This window comes from Syngnathus acus, chromosome 6 (assembly GCF_901709675.1).
Source record: "Syngnathus acus chromosome 6, fSynAcu1.2, whole genome shotgun sequence".
NCBI lineage: Eukaryota > Metazoa > Chordata > Actinopteri > Syngnathiformes > Syngnathidae > Syngnathus > Syngnathus acus.
Window position 1 is genome coordinate 14,036,308 of NC_051092.1, and position 18,452 is coordinate 14,054,759.

General features: G+C 43.7%; 2 protein-coding genes and 1 long non-coding RNA gene across 8 annotated transcripts; 2 read left to right on the forward strand and 1 right to left on the reverse strand.

Moving 5' to 3' along the window:
* The first annotated feature begins 215 nt into the window (after window positions 1-215).
* Window positions 216-10,670, forward strand: kcnc1b (potassium voltage-gated channel, Shaw-related subfamily, member 1b). 3 transcript variants are annotated; one of them, XM_037253599.1, is made up of 4 exons: window positions 216-1,014; window positions 4,903-5,818; window positions 6,691-6,864; window positions 7,709-9,505. In XM_037253599.1, exons 1-4 carry the CDS (start codon window positions 451-453, stop codon window positions 7,846-7,848), a joined length of 1,794 nt encoding a protein of 597 aa, XP_037109494.1. In that variant the 5' UTR covers window positions 216-450; the 3' UTR covers window positions 7,849-9,505. The 3 variants fall into 3 exon arrangements, with proteins under 3 accessions (XP_037109494.1, XP_037109493.1, XP_037109495.1); XM_037253598.1 differs by lacking the exon at window positions 7,709-9,505 and adding an exon at window positions 9,958-10,670 and having other exon boundaries at window positions 349-1,014; XM_037253600.1 differs by lacking the exon at window positions 6,691-6,864 and having other exon boundaries at window positions 349-1,014; window positions 4,903-5,796; window positions 7,684-9,505.
* sergef (secretion regulating guanine nucleotide exchange factor) lies at window positions 7,529-18,429 on the reverse strand. Of its 4 annotated transcripts, none has more exons than XM_037253678.1 (12): window positions 18,327-18,429; window positions 17,999-18,137; window positions 17,619-17,771; window positions 17,391-17,485; window positions 17,235-17,295; window positions 17,050-17,163; window positions 16,910-16,972; window positions 16,503-16,661; window positions 16,285-16,436; window positions 15,044-15,080; window positions 13,822-13,870; window positions 12,465-12,670 (listed from the first exon to the last, which is right to left on the reverse strand). In XM_037253678.1, the coding sequence occupies exons 1-12, from the start codon at window positions 18,366-18,368 to the stop codon at window positions 12,607-12,609; spliced, it is 1,128 nt and encodes a 375-aa protein (XP_037109573.1). In that variant the 5' UTR covers window positions 18,369-18,429; the 3' UTR covers window positions 12,465-12,606. The 4 variants fall into 4 exon arrangements, with proteins under 4 accessions (XP_037109574.1, XP_037109571.1, XP_037109573.1 ...); XM_037253677.1 differs by lacking the exon at window positions 13,822-13,870 and adding an exon at window positions 15,741-15,937 and having other exon boundaries at window positions 12,612-12,670; XM_037253679.1 differs by lacking the exons at window positions 12,465-12,670; window positions 13,822-13,870 and adding an exon at window positions 7,529-7,575.
* Window positions 12,668-14,867, forward strand: LOC119124123. Its single transcript, XR_005098188.1, has 2 exons — window positions 12,668-13,882; window positions 13,960-14,867. It is a non-coding gene; the product is annotated as an uncharacterized LOC119124123 (long non-coding RNA).
* Window positions 18,430-18,452: the final 23 nt, after the last annotated feature.

Below are 18,452 nucleotides of genomic sequence, written 5' to 3' on the forward strand. Positions count from 1 at the left end.
AGAGCTACACTCGGCTGCTGCGCGTCGGTGTGAAGGAGGCGCGTCCGGAGGAGGGACCGAAAACCAGGAGGACCAGAAGCAGCAGCAGGACAGGCGCTGTCCGCTCAGCACCAGCACCGTAATCACCTTGGCTCAGACGAGTCAGTAAAAAGTGAAGATTAGTTAGACGCGCGGACTTGATTGTCTGTTAGTTCTCGCTGGATTTGGTGACGATGTGACGCCCATTATCCATGTGATGCCATTGACCGCGTTCATTTTGGATTTCGCCTCCAGCCTGACGGGCACGTCAGCGTCCACATCCCCAAAGCGCGCCGCCGCCTGACGCGCGACGAGCCGGCGGCGATTTGCTTTTGTTTCCCCGCCGGGGAAACGACAGGTGGCTCGGCGCGTCGCTCTCACCTTTGCCACCATGACGAGGGGAACTTGGCTAAGCGATGTTTAAGGGACGCGATGGGCCTGAGCGACGACAAGGATCGCATCGTGATCAACGTGGGAGGGATCCGGCACCAGACATACCGCAGCACCCTTCGCACCCTACCCGGCACCCGACTGTCGTGGCTGGCCGAGCCTGACGCTCCTAACCACTTTGACTATGACGCCAAGATCGAGGAGTTCTTTTTCGACCGCCACCCGGGCGTCTTCGCGCACATCCTTAACTATTACAGGACAGGTAAGCTGCACTGCCCGGCCGATGTGTGCGGGCCGCTCTACGAGGAGGAGTTGGCGTTCTGGGGAATCGACGAGACGGACGTGGAGCCGTGCTGCTGGATGACCTATCGACAACACCGGGAGGCGGAGGAGGCCCTTGATAGTTTCGGCGGCGGGGGGTTGTTGGACTTGGGCAACGACGATGCAGAGCCCGAGCAGGAGCACGGGGAGGACGATATGGATGAGATGACGCGGAGGCTGGCGCACGGAGACTCTCCCGACGCCCGGAGCGGCACTTTGTGGAGCCGCTGGCAGAAGCGCGTTTGGGCTTTGTTTGAGGACCCCTACTCCTCCAAATATGCACGGGTGAGTTGCTCGCATACTTCTCTTTTTTTCCTACCCGTGCAATCACTGGGTGAATTCATGAATGACTGGTGACCTTGAAATTGTTCTCCCAATGCATAGGTGGAACACTAAGGCTAGTAAAATTATAAACCCAAAATCTAGCTGGCCAGAGGAATAATAACTAACAATTTTGCAAAGGTACAGTATACATGGGCACATTTTTCTTTCATACCATATAGACAAAAATCAATGAGTGATTAATTGTAAAACTTATCAAGTGCCATGCAAATGTTCAAGCATGCAATGCATGTACAAATATTCACAGTGAACACTTGTTGCTAGGCAGAGTTCATAGGGCTCAACCCGCGATGCTGCCAAAAAAGGGGCTGATGGTGCTTTGCCAATCGGAATAGGAAGTCAATCAGAAACACATTCAAGCACTGTTGTCGTGTCCGAGAGAATGAGGGACATCCAATATCATATTTATAATATAATATAATATAATAACATATTTCGTCTTTCTATGCCAGCGACATATGCTGACCGGCAGAACAATTAAATGGTCTTCCATTAATTAGCTGAGGCAGGGCTACCTGTATCCAGTCCACCATTCATATAAAAAGTCATGGCTTCCTGTAGATTTGTGTTCAGTTTAACACGCAATAGGCACAATTGAAACCATATGAGATATGGAGTCAAATATGCATCCCAAGTCACTACTACTATATGTGTAAAATAACTAAGACATTAAAAAATGCCCCTGATTCAGAGTCGCCACAGCTCATATGAGAAAAATTAGGACTGATCTTTCCGGGGTACGTGGCACCCTGGGTAGATTTGGTAAATGGGTCAACAGCACATTAGGGAAGCACATCTTTTGCACCATGTAGCAATATTTCAGTGGCAAACCTCCAGACTAAATCAGGTTGCTGTCCAAGGTGACATTTTTGGTCCCCGCTTTTGGGCATTTTTCCATTCGAGCCTCTAAAAAGTGACAATTACTTCACATCTCCACATGTTCGTTGACAAGTGTCCTCTTCTGAAGCCTGCTGCGATGCATGCTGCTTCAACAGCTGTAGCAGCCTGATTATAACCCCCCCAACGCCCTCCCCCATCCAGTGGTAGCTAACTATATCCGCAGTTTCTCACTCTGGATATAATCCACAGTGGATATAAAAAGTCTACACACCCCTGTGTGCCAGATTTTTGTGGCATAAAAATGAAACCAAGATAAATCATCTTCATTGACAACTTATAAAATTAATTGACATTTTTGATTAATTAATTCAAATAAAATATTGTGGTTGGTTAATTAATTCCAACAAAATAATGTGGTTGCACAACTATGCACACACTTTTAATTACGATGTGACTGTGTTAAGAACATGACCAATCACATTCAAACTTCGATGTTCAGCACACCAAGCACCATTTAAAGTGACTGATTATCCCAGAATAAAGTTCTGCTGTTCTAGTAGGCCTTTCTTGGCATAATGTTGGTTTTCTAGCAAAACACAAAGTTTTCTGCTAACACTGAGCTGTTCATTATTCCCTCCACCTTGAAAACCAAACAGAACAAAAACAACCCCAATGTCGGCTTTTCCCAGAATATTTTGTTTTCACCTGGAATTGGGACAAATAACAAAAAATGCCACACGTTGCATCATCTTTCAAGCATCACATAGAAATCTCCCACAGCACATCTTCCGTTTAGGTAAAAGCAGAGCAAGGTTGGACAAAGTGCAACTAAGACAGGCAAGAAAATTAATTAGAACAGAGCCCCAGACTTAATTACAGACTCTATTCACAGTGGATACATCAGTGGAAAAGCCTTGTCACAGCACATCAAGCGCCAGCTCGCTGTTTTAGAGTTCATTAACCAATAAACAGGCCGTGGTGTTCACCTGGCACCTTTCCCTCAATGCTCACGCTTTTCCCAAGTGTCACTGAGACAAAGGCGCTGTGATGACATGGAGTGTTTGAAAGGGTGCGATTGTTCGTTCACAGGCCACAGAGCAAAGTAACTTCATCACACTTATGACCGATAATGACCTCGACTTTGCCAAAAATATCAACGCGTAATAGTCGCGGGAAGCAATTGAAACGTAGAAATCAATTCTAATCAAATCACTATGTCACAAGATACTTTCAGATGGCAAAATACAAAGATAAACATGAACATGACTAGCTCGCCTCAGTATTTGACATCATAGATCCATAAATCTGTGTAATAAGTTGATCGGCATTTTCGATTTTTGAATTATGCATGATCCAATCATAGCTATAAATTAGAGATTAGATCATCCCAAAGCATTTTTTGTTAACGTAATCACATTACGGCGTGCCTGCATGGCCTGGATTGATTTTATTTTTGAGGTTGAAGTTTCTATTATATATTATTGTCGGGATTTATTTTGTGCATAGCGCAACGTAGAGGAGGCGTAGCGAACAATAACTTTATGCAATAGATCACAACAAAAGCATACACAATGTGAGCACCTCAATGCTGGTAACCAAACTGATGAGATGTCACTGCTTCGAAACAGAAATAAAAAGAAAAGCTTCATATAAAGCTAAGATTTAGGGGGAAACTATATCATTTGGAGCTCGCGTGGTATGCATGTGTGGTGTTTGTTACTCTCGAGCTCACCTTTTTATTTTAGAGTGCGTAGCTGCGGGGGTTTGTGTATGCGCACAAAGCTTGCAGAGGCGGAATGCGGTGCTAAACTTTCGCTCCAACATTTTGTGCTTTAATTCGAGGCTGATGGTAAAAAATTGGAGGAAGAGGGCAGGGGGGGCGATGTTGACAGAAAAAAAGTCATCGAGCTGGAGTCAAGTCAACAAGAAATCTTACTCGGACAGGAAGCAGACGTTCATCAGCAAACCATTTCCTCGTCGCAATTCCAACAATTGCCACTGATGACTCGATGTAATGAGGGCCTGCTTTCCATCTCAGCCGGCGTCGAAGCACTCGAATGACTTGAGATGCAGTTTTCCCTTTGCTCACTAGAATATATAATTCTCTCATGCCTAGACATGCCCGGTTCCAGTTCCGTCGTCCCTCCCGTGTGTATTCATTACTCCACCCAACTTCTTAACTTGTGCATTAGCGAGAACGCGCACTTACTGCACCTACCCGCTAAACCCAAATTTGTTGACATCATAAAGTGACAACGGACTCATTTCTCAGTGATTGATCTGCTGATTGGCTGATTTCCCCCAACTGGCAGGGGTGGTAACGCATACTGTAATCCAGTATGATCAGAGGATAGCGCAAAGACAGAGCCAACGATCAATACCCAGGAGAGCATTGTGTATCGGTTACACCTACATATGTAGTGCAGATCAGAAATATCACAGGCTAAATGTGATGAAATGCGATCGTCAAATCAATGCCGACGAAAAGTAAAGCACTCTGCAGCCATCGGGGATGATGTTGCTTCGACATAAAAGTGGAGCTCATCCTGATCAGTCTCGGCCCACCCTGATGAGTCCCAGGAGTTGATTATCTAGTCAATGTGACCTTGGTTGGGGAAAAACCAGCGCTGAATCCAAGTTTCACACGTAAATGTCCCGCATGTTACTGCTGACGGCTCCTAACCTTGAATATTCTGTGACCTTGAGATGGAGCAGAGGAAGGAAGGAGGGGGGGTGTTGAGCTCGCATTGATTGTTCCTGTTTAATGTCACTTCGGAATCAAGACGCGGCGCGCAGAACTGTCATTGTCACTGCAGATGCCGATGTCTCCGATTAAATTGCAATGCTAAGAATGGCTGCCTGGGGTTGATTACATTGTGTGTTACTGTGCTCACTCACCACTCTGTCCTTCTTCATCCTCTACCACTCCACCCCCACCACCCGCCCCCCTCTCTGTTGCTTTCTCCTGACTCTATGTGGTTTCCCACACAGTGGGTGGCTCTGGCCTCGCTGTTCTTTATCCTGGTTTCCATCACTACCTTCTGTCTGGAGACCCACGAAGCCTTCAATCCCATCATCAACCGCACAGAGGTGGAGCTGGTGGACAACGTCACGGTGGAGCACACCTACCAAGAACCTGAGACGGCGGCCTACCTCACCTACATTGAAGGCGTTTGCGTAGTGTGGTTCACTTTTGAATTCCTCATGCGAATAACTTTCTGTCCGAACAAATTTGATTTCATCCGGAATGCCCTGAACATTATCGACTTTGTGGCCATCCTTCCTTTCTACCTGGAGGTAGGCCTCAGCGGGCTATCTTCAAAGGCAGCTAAGGATGTGCTGGGTTTCCTCCGAGTGGTCCGCTTTGTTAGGATCCTGCGTATCTTCAAGCTGACTCGCCACTTTGTGGGTCTGAGGGTGCTGGGCCACACGTTGAGGGCCAGCACCAACGAGTTCCTTCTCCTCATCATCTTCCTCGCCCTGGGTGTCCTCATCTTTGCTACAATGATCTACTACGCCGAACGCATCGGCGCCAACCCAAACGACCCTCGAGCCAGCGAGCACACGCAGTTCAAGAACATCCCGATCGGATTCTGGTGGGCCGTGGTGACCATGACGACCCTTGGCTACGGCGACATGTACCCTCAGACCACCTCTGGTATGCTGGTGGGAGCCTTGTGCGCCCTGGCAGGCGTACTAACCATCGCCATGCCCGTCCCTGTGATTGTCAACAATTTTGGAATGTATTACTCCCTGGCCATGGCGAAACAGAAACTACCAAAGAAAAAAAACAGGCATATCCCACGGGCACCCCAACCTGGTTCTCCAAATTTCTGTAAATCAAGCATCAGCTCACAACACCAGAGCCCCATCGCCCACGACGACGTTTTCGAGATAAAGTTTCAAGGTAGGATGAAGCTCTTTACATATTATAACTCAAAAACATTCCTTGTTGACATCATCAACAGTTTGCTGGCCTGGGAAAAAAAACACTATTCAGCTGTTTCTCTCTTCCCACACTTCAGTCAGCTGGTGAGTCAGGCGAGAGATTAAACAGCAGACTTCCCCAGCACACGATCAATAAAATACATGATTTTCATACCCTGAATGGAAAGAATGACTGAATTGGGCAAATCATTAGTAGTTTTGCACTTGACTGTTCACAACTTCATTCAGTGATTCAATCAGCTTGGCTTTTAGGGAAGAGCAGTGTCATGTCCACTAGTGGAGCTAGAGGGGGGGCTTTTAGGGAAGAGCAGTGTCATGTCCACTAGCGGAGCTAGAGGGGGGGGCTTTTTGGGCACTGGTCCCCCTTTGAGTATTTGGCAGGGTCCATTCATATGATCAGGATCGTTACCAGGCTCTTGCTGATTGGCTGATCATTTGAATTAGGTTTGATGGAGGAGGGAAACATCTGAAAAATGCAGGATAGCGGACATCGAGGCCCAAAGTATGTCAACTGGGACTCAAATGAATTCTAGCTTGGCGCATGTGCCTCCCCCAATACTTTGTGTTATCATGCTCAACAAAGAATTGGCAACCAAACTGCAAATCAAACAATGGGCTACCTCTTGCGTTTACATTTTTACCTTGGTATATAAACAGAGCCCGCATGTGCTTGCAAACCTTCGAAAGACAAATTGCAAGGTAAACATGACACAGCAGCGACACAATAATCCGCGTACGGAGCCATTATGGAAAACGTAGACATGACGATGACTAGATCCCCCCCTGCCGCTCCCTATGTGCTCTTTTATTTGTTCTTTGTTGTATGCAAAGATTCCAAGCTGAACGGTGAGGCCGCCAACGCCGCTCTGGCCAATGAGGACTGCCCTCACATCGACCAGGCCATATCTCCCGAAGAAATCTTCAGCCCCAGCGAAAGAGAGCGGCCCTGCTTCCTGGTCACCACGGCCGAGCGGCCCAACCACACGGGGGGCAGAGTGAGGAGGGGTACGTACAGTAACAGCCAATCGCAGGCCCCCGTAAGATACTGACACGCCCTAGACAGGACACGCCCCCTTTCCCCCCCCCCCTTCTTTGCAGAGTGTTATTACTCGCACAAAAAAACACACTCACACAACTGCAAACCTCTTAATACGACACCTTCACAGCCGCTGCTTCTCCTCGATTATTCCCTCGGGAATTGTACATAGTCCGAGTTAAGGCCAAGCACAATCACCACAAATGTCAACAATAGTTGTCTACATCTACATAATCTATTTTTTGATACCACGCATAATGTAATACCCCTATTTACTTACCAGTAAAAATATTTTGAAGATTTATATGATCTAGAATGTCATGCTTAGGAATATATTGATGTGCTATGTATGTATGTATGTGTTTTTAATGACAAATATCATGTGGGATCCTGATTTTGAGTACATTGCCCTTGACCATAATGGTGCATGAAGTGTCTTGCTGATGGGTGCTATCAGAATGGTGAAGGAGCACAACACAATTTTTCTTTTTTTGAAGTCCCAACTTTATGATTCTACCCAAACATTCCCAATACACCAAGTAGCCCTTACCTGAGGTGCCTACCTTTTCTAGTGTTCTCCTCCGAACCATTCCAGTACCACCCGGTGCATGTCCTCATACTCCGGAAGCACTCAATGCATGAAGAAATCTAATCCGTCTCAAGTGTGTGTTGACCTCTCTCTTTGGAGACAAAAACAAGAAAGCAACAGGTGTAGTATTACCGAGGAGAAGCACACCAAAAAAAACAACAACGGTCATGTCATGGATACGGTGCTGCGGTGTACTCAGAACGTTCTCTGTTTTTCAACTGAAGGTTATGAAAAGCCTTGGAGCCTTAACAGCATGTCTGGCATGAGCGGGGATGCCTCTGGAGTGTCCTCAGTGTCCGCCCTGCCCTGCAGCCCACCCTGTCTAATGCAGCACTCACATTCTCCCATCCCATCCATTATGTAGCATGGTTGAGTAGCAGATACAATGCCATTGGAAGGCCAGTCCACACTTCTACTCGTATCGTTTACTGTCAGATAACCCTGCCCCCACACACACATTTTGTTTCCTACTTTTTGACACTTTTTGTTCCTGCTTTTCCCTTTCCTGGAAAACTCAACTCTCTCTCTCGAGGGGGGTGTCATCATATCCTAGACGCCACACGTGCATGGGTCACCTCAGTTGCTGACAAAGTTCTACAAGTTCTTAAGCCCACCACTTTCGCCTAAGTTGACTTCATTGCCTGTTGCTCTGTTGCTTTTGAGCTCACATACTTTTCTGCCGACAATTTTTTTTTTTAAGTCTCATCTGCTTTTGACAATTCTGTGAAGGGAACTTTCATAAGATGTAATATTATGCTGGATATTAACAACACATGGCTTTTTTAAAACATATCCAACATTGCCAGGTGTTAAGGAAACTCCTCTTAAGTGCTTTCTTTGTATGTTGCAAAAGTAGTAGACGATTCTGAACAAGCCAATGTTGTTGCAATGGCCACACACAAAAAAAAAACAAAAAAAACAAACAAACAAGCACAGCAAGATGATGTCCGATGCAGCTTGGAGATGATGAGAATTCTTATGACACTAGTAATGAATAATGTCAACAAGAACTAAAAAAAGTGTTTGGTCCTTTGCATGAACTGCATGAGAAATTATGTTCTACAAGAAGCTAACTGTAATGCAGTAACTGTAAGAGAAAAAAACATTTGTCTTTCAAAACCATCGCAAAGCTTTGCCATTTTTATGCATTTCCTGAGACAGCTTTATACAAGAGACTCAGCCATAGCAAGATTTTTATGTAGCTGCCATTCTTTGCCTTTCCCCAATATATCAGATATTTTCTTGGATCCATTCGACAACTGAAATTATTTGGTACAAATAATTTATTTGGTACAAATAATTTTTTTAAACGACTATATCTACCGATAGGACTTTTTTTTCAAATCGTCTGTTGAAATTGAGGCAAAGTAAAAAAAAAATATATTTTTGACCGAATACAACTTTGTTGTAGCATGAATACACTTATAAGCTGCTTACGATTTCATTTAACAACACACAGCTTAAGTCCAAGGAAATAATTTTTTGCTTATTATGGTGAAAATATTTAGAAAATAATTGTTAGAAGAGGGAAAAAAAAAAAAAATCAGTTCGCAAAATGAAGCACATAATTTATTCAGGGGCCACTCAAAAACATACGAGATATATACTGTATATTACGTTAGAATAAACTATAAGAATAATTTAAAAAAAAATACTGTTCTAATTATGATACACATTTTTTCAAGGCACTTTAACACATCTTATGTTGACCAATCAGAAATTTGACAAATTTCAAGAATATTTAAATACATAGTACGTTCATTCTGAATGAGCAGAGTTTTACATTTCAAGTCATGTCTTTTGTGGTGATCAATGGACATTATATATTAAGAAAAAAAAATCTTGTGAAGATTTGTTGTGAAGAGATGCAGGTGGAGAAAAAAATTTACAAAACTATGGGATGTGGGTCTTTTTGGGGAAAGGTAAATGCATGTATTTTCCATTTATGCAACAGAAAAGTATTCAAATAAAAAAAATGTACAGATAAGTCCTTGCATGAAATAAATTTTGTACTCAATGAGCGTTTAGACTCCATTTTTATTCAACTGCACATGCATACAGACCCCCCCCCCCCCCCCCCTCCCGATACTCGTGTATCGGAACAACAAAGAAACAAAACAAAGGTGACCAACGGTGAGAGCATGACAAAAAATCCGCATGACAAAGACTGAAAATATCTCTACCTTTAAAAGGCCGCATGATCGGGCATGTTGATTAACCGACTCTTGAGTCCGGACCAGACAATCCGTTTTTTGTCTGATGCCTTGGCTACGCATGGGAAGTACCACACATGGTAAAGCTGCCTTTTACCATGAGCGACTAACAGAGCACTTTTTTTTTTTACCCTCCAAGTGTCATTTCACCTCTCCCTGCACCGCGGAGGTATCAGCCATCAACCATCAATTCCGTCATAAAACATACTTGGTGTAATAATTTCTTTTCATTATTTTTGTTTTTTTTTATATGTTTATAGAGATCCAGAGACAGCACCGGAGCAGACAACCAACTGAGTCAGTTTGTGTTATGAACCATGGTGTACCGACCACTATGTGTATGACCCATAATGGCCCATCACCCACCTGATTAGCATTATTGTGTGTATTACTTAGTATTTTGAAAAAGAGCGTGAGAGCGGCAACCTGATCATCACAAACTCAGCATAGATGTAGCACCGAGGACGTTTTGTTGTCAAGCCTTATGTAGCTAAATATCTGTGACTGGTTACTGTGTTGTAATCTGTGTGCCTATTTTACGTGTATGTGTGTGCCAGTGCTGTAAATACGCTTTTTTTGTGTACGTGTGCCGACGTTGTGTGTAGCAATGTTTTGGAGTGATCATCAAATATGTGTGTGCTTCCTGTGTTCAAACACAAAAGTGGTTGCTGCGATTTGTGATCACCTTCCTTCCCCCCCTGTCACGAAAAACACACTTTGCACACTCATGCTCACCTCTTTTTTAGACTTTTGCACTTTTTTGCACCGCTCTACTTTTAACATTCCTTTGATGAGGTTATAGGAAACATCCATGTCATACTTGAACTCCAGATTGATTTTGTATTTTATTTTAATATTTTTTTTTTTTGAGGCCTTGAATGGTTAAATACGCTGTTAAGAACTCACAGAAAATCAAATTAGTAATACTTGTATTTACAGATGCCAAAACACTGTAAATACACACCGTGCTGGACAAGTGCCTCTGTCATACAAATTCTTATAACTTGTTTAATATGATGAAATAATGTATCACAGGTAGCGATAATTTCATTGTTATCAGTCAACAGATAGAGCTCATCCAACACACAGACAGTTGATATATAAAGTTAACACCTCCTGTAAAATAGCAAATTTGGTGGTGATGATGGTTGTATAATAAAATTAACAAAATTTAAGTTTGAACAAAATCTCTTAAACCATTTGTTCAGACTCAAGACAATTTTTTTGGTAAATGTTATATTTTTTTACTAATTTGTTCTCTGGGGTCAAGTCAGTCCCCATATGTATGTTTTTGTTATTTTAAGTGTGTAGATTGTTAATTGTTCTTTGGTTTGGTGAAAAATAATAATTTTGGGACACCAGAAGTTTATTTGTCAAATTTTAAGTAGTAGTCTAATCATCACAATAAAAATGTCATTTTACAGGGGGGGTTGATTTTTAATACATGCAGGATGCCCAGTGTGGATCAGTGTGGAGAGGCAACAAACATCATAACGAGTAGATAACAACCACGATCGCCTTGTTCGAGACGCAGCTTTCATTGTTTGGAAAAGTTGAAAATAAAAGGGACTAGCTTTTTAACAAACAATTGCAATTACACTGCCAACAAACCACTGGGAACTGTGTGCTAGTCACTATCAGAGAAACAATAACACATCGGCACCATTACGATTAAACACACTCATTAAAGAATTCATAAAACATACGAGGCAATGAATGTGTGACATTGAGTGAGATTTAAAGAGTGTGTGTTTTTGAACACCGTGCAATTTGTGGTTAGTTCTCTTAGTCGGGTGTTCAGTGGTAGTTTTGATTGGTTTGTTGGTTCAGGGTTTTTTGGTGTCTTTTCTGAACAATATTGTTCGGACTTGTACAAGAAATAGTGTTAAATAAAATTTCAAAAATAACAAACACGAGATTTTCAGGGGGTGTTGGTTTATTGTTTTGGAAAATCGTGTCTGTATTATATTAGCATAAATATACATACCTAAATAAAAGCAGCAATAAATCAACTGGAGTAGATGAAACAAAAATCCAATACTACCCAAGGGCCCATTGCCCTTGACCTTCATGTGGTCACCAGGTACTGCACTGCAGATGTCGGCATAGCTTATAAATATTCAAGCTGGGTCAAATGCAGCAGGCAAAGTTCCCCAAGTGGAATTAATGCCACGTACGTATGAAAGTGGTAACGAGAAAAGCAATTCTGAATGCGACAGTAAATCATGAGGTGGTATTTGCTACGACGGACTTTGAGTCCCTCCCAACATTCAAGATCACGGTAATAAAAGCGCTGACGTGGAAAGATGAAGCTCTAGCCCATCCCTCACACTATCAACCCATGGAAAGAAAATTTTCTAAATTGCTTTCTTGTGCTGATTTTGAATATGACCGCATTTTTTTCTCTGGCAGGTTTTCATAATAATAGTATACTAACCATAATATACTGTATTTTTCAGACTATGAGGCGTACTTAAAATTCTTTCATTTTCTTAAAATTGACAATGTGTCTTATAATCAGGTGCGCCTGTCAAATTGGAGTTGAACGCAAGCTTTTATAGGTCAAACTTAAAAACTTAAAATAACCTCAAAGCCTAATAAAAAGAACGTAAATAAATTTTTTGAATCAGTGTTAAAATGATACAAATATGGGATTCATAAAGCCATGTCTGATTCAAATTTGCCGTTGAGCAGTGTAATCAGTCAGCTGAACGTTCATTCATAAAATAATTCCAAAATATGAATGCAGGTGTAAATCCGGGTTGCACGTTGGCTCCAATGTAAATGGCGTGCATGTAGTTTGTCACTTGTCTTCACACGTATTCCCGGCGCACACAGCCATAGAGTGTCCGGCCCCGCAGCCAATGACAAGAGGTCTGAGGCCGGGAACGACTTGCGGCTCAAAGACGTCAACCAGCGAACCGTCTCCGCACATTCCGTGTTCGTTCCAGCCCCAGGAAAGGAGACGCTCCCCTGAGAAGCAGACGGATCGGGGGGGTCAGTGTAGCAACGCCTGAGCTAATCTTAACAGCCTGGGGGCGGATGAAGCAGAGTTGCAAAGGCGAAAAGAAATCAGAAAACAAAACACGCACACATGCTGACAACCAGTCGGCCTCCCCGCTCATCACAGCTGGACGGTTTGTTAGTGGGTGTGGTCGGGGCTGCATCACCGAGGAGACACGTGCCATGGCAACACTGTTACCTAATAGGCTCCATCACCATGGCAACAGAAGCGAGGGTAACACATCCTTGAGCTCTCCCAATCTGGCTGTCGTGTCTTTCATGCTTTGTTTGTCCGTCCGTCCGTCCGTCCGTCCGTCCTCTCTCGCTCGGCGTCAAAAGATTTGAACACGCACAGCCAAACATATGCGTTTGCCGGCGAGCACACCAAGATGTCATGCCAGCAAGCTTATGTCAAGTGTGACACTCTGCCAGCTAGCAAGGGCTACCAACAGACATGTGCCGAAGATAACGTTTACCTCCAAATCGCTATTCGGGATCCAGTAACAAGTGTTCATCTCGAAGTGAATTTTCAGTTTCAGTTTCAGGCCTGTGCTCAGCGGAGGTGAGAGCGCTATTTGGGCGCCGTGCTTTATTCATGGACTCACTGACAGGAGCATAGCACACATCAGTGTTTCCATGGTAACAAAGTGCTGCACTTTCTGCGCAACAAAAAAAGGATCGAGATCAAGATGCTGAGACCAAATGCAATTTCCTTTTCAACGCATCCTGTTGATAATGATTTTTCCCGTTCGGCCGCCTAAATGTCAACTAATTAACACTTGTACAGTTTGGGATGACTTCTTGTTCTATTTTAGGGCATGTGAACCATGTTTTGTCATAAACTAAAATATTTTCTCAGATTGGATGAAGAGCACCTTCGGACCCTCTCGCACCCTTGACCACGAATCTCATCGGTGGGGAGGGGCACTTACTCAGGTGCAGAGCCGGCAACAAATATGCTATGCTCCTGGTTGCTTTCCGCCTGACCTACTTGAGGACCAGAAATAGCAGCACTCAGGTCTCTATTTCCAATCCTGTTTTGCTATTTCATTGCTCCCGCCGCCGCTGCGCTCAAGACGGCTACAATGAACGAGGGGACCGTGGTGGAGGAAGGGAGTTACGTGAGGTTGACTTGAGCACCTCCCGTTCCCTGGTCTGCCTTCTCAGCATCTGGAGCGAGGGGTGGGCAAAGTCAGTCAGCGGGCCACACATGGCCCGCACCAGCGCTGACTTTTTAAAAGCTAAATCACCTCTTTCAGAATCCAAGAAGCAGTTCCCTGATGCTTTGTTTTTACAAATTAACACTAATGGTCAGTCCCTATGTGGGTCTGTTGTTTTCACAAAATATTGAATATTAAAATGGCTTGCTCTTTAATTGCTCAATAAAGATGCAACCCCCCCTGAAAAGTGATGCTTTTGGAGAGATTCCACTTTTTAAATTTTTAATTAAGAGTATTATAAAGAAATAGCATTATTATAATTTTTACAGAATTTATGAACAACCTGGCCTAAAATATGGCCCTTGAACGTTAGCCTATCCCTGTCAATATCGATTGCGAGTTCCTGCTCACTATTTCTTCATTTTGTCCGAAGAGCACACAATGCAACTTTAATTTTTAAAAGAAAAAAAAGAGAAAAGATATATATTTATCTGCATGTGCTTTGAAGGAACATTCTGCTCGTGTTTCATCTTCCTCAGATGTATTTATATTCGCTGTGATGTAACAACTGGGTCAGTGTTCAAAATTTAATGTGAGAAAAATTTGACTTCTAAAAATTCTTCATCAAGCCAGTTGCTGGATGTGAGGCGGGGAGTAAAAGAGGCACACATCTTTGTATATTTGATGAGAGAGCACAAGAAGATTTGTTGCCTTCTCGTTCTGGAATGTGTCATATTTTGCTCTTACGTGTCTCAAAGTCCTCCAACAGGAAAAAGTCGCCTGAAAATCTGTGTGGGACTAATTCCGCTCATTTACAGGCCTGCTCGCGTAATTGCATCCGTCAGTGATCCCAATCCCGGTGTGCTATAATTACTTCCTAGTGGAAAGGGCCGCAGAACCATGAAATGACATCAGAAACCTTCAGAAGCCGACAGAAGGATAAATGTTTCACAATGACGTGTAATCTCTAACATACTGCCAGAATGAATCTTTGGGAGTCAAAGAGACTTATTATGTCTTCCCTCTCTTGTTTCAGCCGCTTGTAACAATGTGGCATAATCGCTTTAGCGTTGTTCATTTCCAGTGCAATTGAGTGGATAATTTGCCCAGATCTTAGTCATAACACATCATCTAAGACAACATAAACAATCGCATGACATGTAGCCTTTAGGAGAGTACTCACCTACAATGGCAAGGTTATGTTCAGATCCACAGGCAATCTGCAGGGGAAAAAAAGACGTTTAATATGCGCACTGGAGGCTGCCGCTGAACTTTCACAAAGGGCGTCATTGCGACAAACTGCTGAGCCAGCAGACACGCCAAACGTACACACCAATATCTACACAAAAAAAAAACAGCAAACCTTTTTCAAGACTGAATTAATCTTGTAGGTAAAAACAAAACAAATCCCAAATTAAGAAAACACTGCTGTGTTGCCAGAGGACTTTATGCTAAGGACAAATGTGTGCGCTGACTTTGTTGACTTTTTTTTTCTTCTTCTAAGCAATTGATTTTCTTTCTGGAGCTTTTCCACTGTTTGCAACAGCAGCAGAAATTGGAAGTGACACCTAGCAGCAAATGAATAAATCTCCACTTGAGTGGAAGCCCAGAGGTCTCTAAGTGCTACTATATAGCTTTCTCCTATTGCAATCAACATCTTTACTAATCGGGCTTTATCTGCTTACTGCCTGTTCCCGCTTCCGCAAAGAAGAGTTGCAGGTCAGCCCGACGACAGACAAGGCTATTATTTGTTGTGCTCATACGCCTCATAAAAATGTGACGGCTATGTAAACATTGACTCTGTGGGTGTGGACGCACGTCACGCCGAGCCCCGGCGGACTCGGAGAGATTCATTGTCCACTCAGCAAATCCATCTTCACCTTTAGCTTTACGCACGTAAGGTGACGGCACGATGACATACGCCGCCGCTGCGTCGACGATCCCCGCGCGTTGGATAAAAACGATCCGGAGTTTCACCCTTGGCCAACCTTGACATCTGTTTTATAAGCAGCCCTCTCTTGTCATATAGCAACCATTTGGATTGCAGGTTAACAGCCACGCGGCCATGCAATGGGCCCTATGGGAGAAAAAAAACCCTCTGACTGCGCAAGATATTAATGGTTCCCTCCCTTGTGGGTGATAATGGAAAAGTGCGCATGTTTTTTTTATTGCGCGTATAATGATGTATTTCATCAAGGTGTCTCACTCTCACGAGGCGAACTATGACACATCCAATGGCAAACAACTTTCAGCTTCCTTTATCTTCCTTTTGTGGGTGTTGGCTGCCCCCTGCTGGACTACTAAAGTACTTACATGATGAATACCTGCCAGACCACAAGGCCAACGTCGAAATTAATAAAAGAAAATATATATAAGTTGCGTTTCTTACAGGGTCATCATGCTTTATATGGCTATAAGGCTTACCTGTGTTGCTCCGTAGAGGACATTCACCTCAGCAGGCAAGAAAGTCTGCCCGCCACTGTTTGCTGATTGGTGCTCAGGATTTGGGCCTTTGGGCGGGGGTCGGCCCAGTTGTCCGTAATTCCCTCTGCCCCAAGTGAACACTCTCCCAGTCTCTGAAATATATGCCTCTCTTTAATTATGTGAGACTAAAAAAACACATTGCTTATACTGCAGCTCACCTGTTTGAGCAACAATGTGAGTCCAACCGCTCCACACATTTACAATTTTCTTTCCATTCAATCGTGAGCGCTCGAGCGGAGCGGGCGTAGACAGAAAGGGCTCGGTGGCCGTCAGCTGGCCGTGCTTGTTGCTTCCCCACAGAAATAAATCACCGTCTCCTGGATGAAACAAACAGGGCAACATTAGTCTTCATTTGGCAAAGGCAGAGCAGTAATCAGGAGCCACCGATCCACTAATTACAAGACAGACTAAATAGAAAGATGGGTATGTTGTGCATGACAGTTCAGAAGTGCAAACCAGCAGGCCTTGCAGGTAGAAAAATATTTGAAATGCACTTTTAAATGATGGTCTCTTGACAACCCTGGTTATTAATGTACTTTGAGGTGAACTATTTTGCTATTATTACCTGTAAGGCACCCACAGTGTGCTGAGCCTGCAGTGACAACACGAGAAATCTTCTGATCCAAACCTGCAACATGACCAAAACAACCCATGTCACCACAACAAATATCAAACTAGGCATCACTCCTCCCCTTTCTGTCTTACCTGGCACCAGAGAAGGAACCTTGGAGTTGAGGTGTGACGGAACAGGGTCGGGACTCAGTGCTTTCTTGGCAAGGCTATGAAGACCTGTCCCCCACTGGTAGACGCATCCTGAGTCTGGGAGCAGAACAGATTGGGCAGGATTTATTGCTGACAGGAAACACAGTGATGCCTTTTATAGTGAATACCTGTGATTGCAAGAGCGTGCCGGAGACCTGCTGCTACGTTCACCACACGCTCCTTCAAACCCTAAGAGTAAGCAACAGAAGGAAAAATCAGAAGCCACGACATAAGGTGCAACTACACACTTAAAAAAAACTTGAATGCATCTATTATGTGCTCACCTCAATGAGCACCAGTTCTGCAGAGCGTGAAGTCATCTGACCAATACCCAGCTGTCCAAACACATTGGAGCCACACGCTAATAGCTTACCGCAATCTGTGTGAAATAAGATGATTAGCGCTGTTTCAGAATATTTACGGCTTAACTTAATTCATTGTTTGTTTTTTCTTTCAATGGAATGTTAACATTTGCTGCAGTGAGACAACAGTGAAAGGCTCTCAATAATCACCAGTAAGAAGAAGAGTAAAGTCCCAGCCACAGGCAACATTTGTGACCCTCTGATTCAGGCCCGAGCAGTGCTGAAGTGTTGAGCAGCTGGCAGTGTGGCCGAGTCCAAGCTGGCCTCTGTGATTTTGCCCACACACAAACGCCTCTCCATCGTCTGTACAAAAGCACATGATGGTGGAATTCTGTTTCCAGTTTTTTGTTTTATATACACCCTAAAAGTCTTTCACAAAGTACACAATGATCGTACATATACATGAAGTACACGGCAGATGCTGAAAATGTGTTAGGTTCATTGAAGCTATTGAATACAATGTGGCAATTTTTTACGAGTTGGTTTATGAACTGCTCAACTGATGCTTGATTGTTATATTGATGACGTACCAGTGACAACCACCGTGTGTCCCCCGCCACCGCAAACAGCCTGGACCGTCCTTCCATGAAGAGCAATTTTGTTCGAGAGGCGTGGGACTGCCTGGTCCTCCTCATGTCCCTGCCCATGTTGCCCGTAACTGTTGGCCCCCTGACAAACAAGTTTTCATAAAGTTTGATTGCGTCCAAACATGGCTTATATAAAATGACGTAGCGTCGAAGTTAAAACCTTTTCAACGAATTTTAAGATAACATTAGAAAAAGAGCATGGCAGCATTCATGAAACGAATAAAAACACAACTCCTAAATGTAAACATTGAATACTAGGTTACAAACTTACCCACGCGAGTAAACAAAATTCCTGCCGCAAGATAGTTGCCATGGGCCATAAAGGGTTACGTTGGGATGATTCGCGACACTGTCGTACAACGTAATTATGCAGTGCTGTGAACGTGTACGTCGTACA

What these genes read in the sequence shown, in the direction of transcription:
- sergef (XM_037253676.1), bottom strand. Translation starts at nt 18,368, where the DNA reads ATGGCAACTATCTTGCGGCAGGAATTTTGTTTACTCGCGTGG. An exon ending in ACACTGTGGGTGCCTTACAG is followed by an intron (nt 16,662 to 16,909) that starts GTAATAATAGCA and finishes TGTTTCATCCAG; the next exon opens with GAGACGGTGATTTATTTCTG. An exon ending in TCACATTGTTGCTCAAACAG is followed by an intron (nt 16,437 to 16,502) that starts GTGAGCTGCAGT and finishes CATATATTTCAG; the next exon opens with AGACTGGGAGAGTGTTCACT.
- kcnc1b (XM_037253599.1), top strand. Translation starts at nt 451, where the DNA reads ATGGGCCTGAGCGACGACAAGGATCGCATCGTGATCAACGTGGGAGGG. An exon ending in TTTCGAGATAAAGTTTCAAG is followed by an intron (nt 5,819 to 6,690) that starts GTAGGATGAAGC and finishes TTGTATGCAAAG; the next exon opens with ATTCCAAGCTGAACGGTGAG. An exon ending in GGGGGGCAGAGTGAGGAGGG is followed by an intron (nt 6,865 to 7,708) that starts GTACGTACAGTA and finishes TTTCAACTGAAG; the next exon opens with GTTATGAAAAGCCTTGGAGC.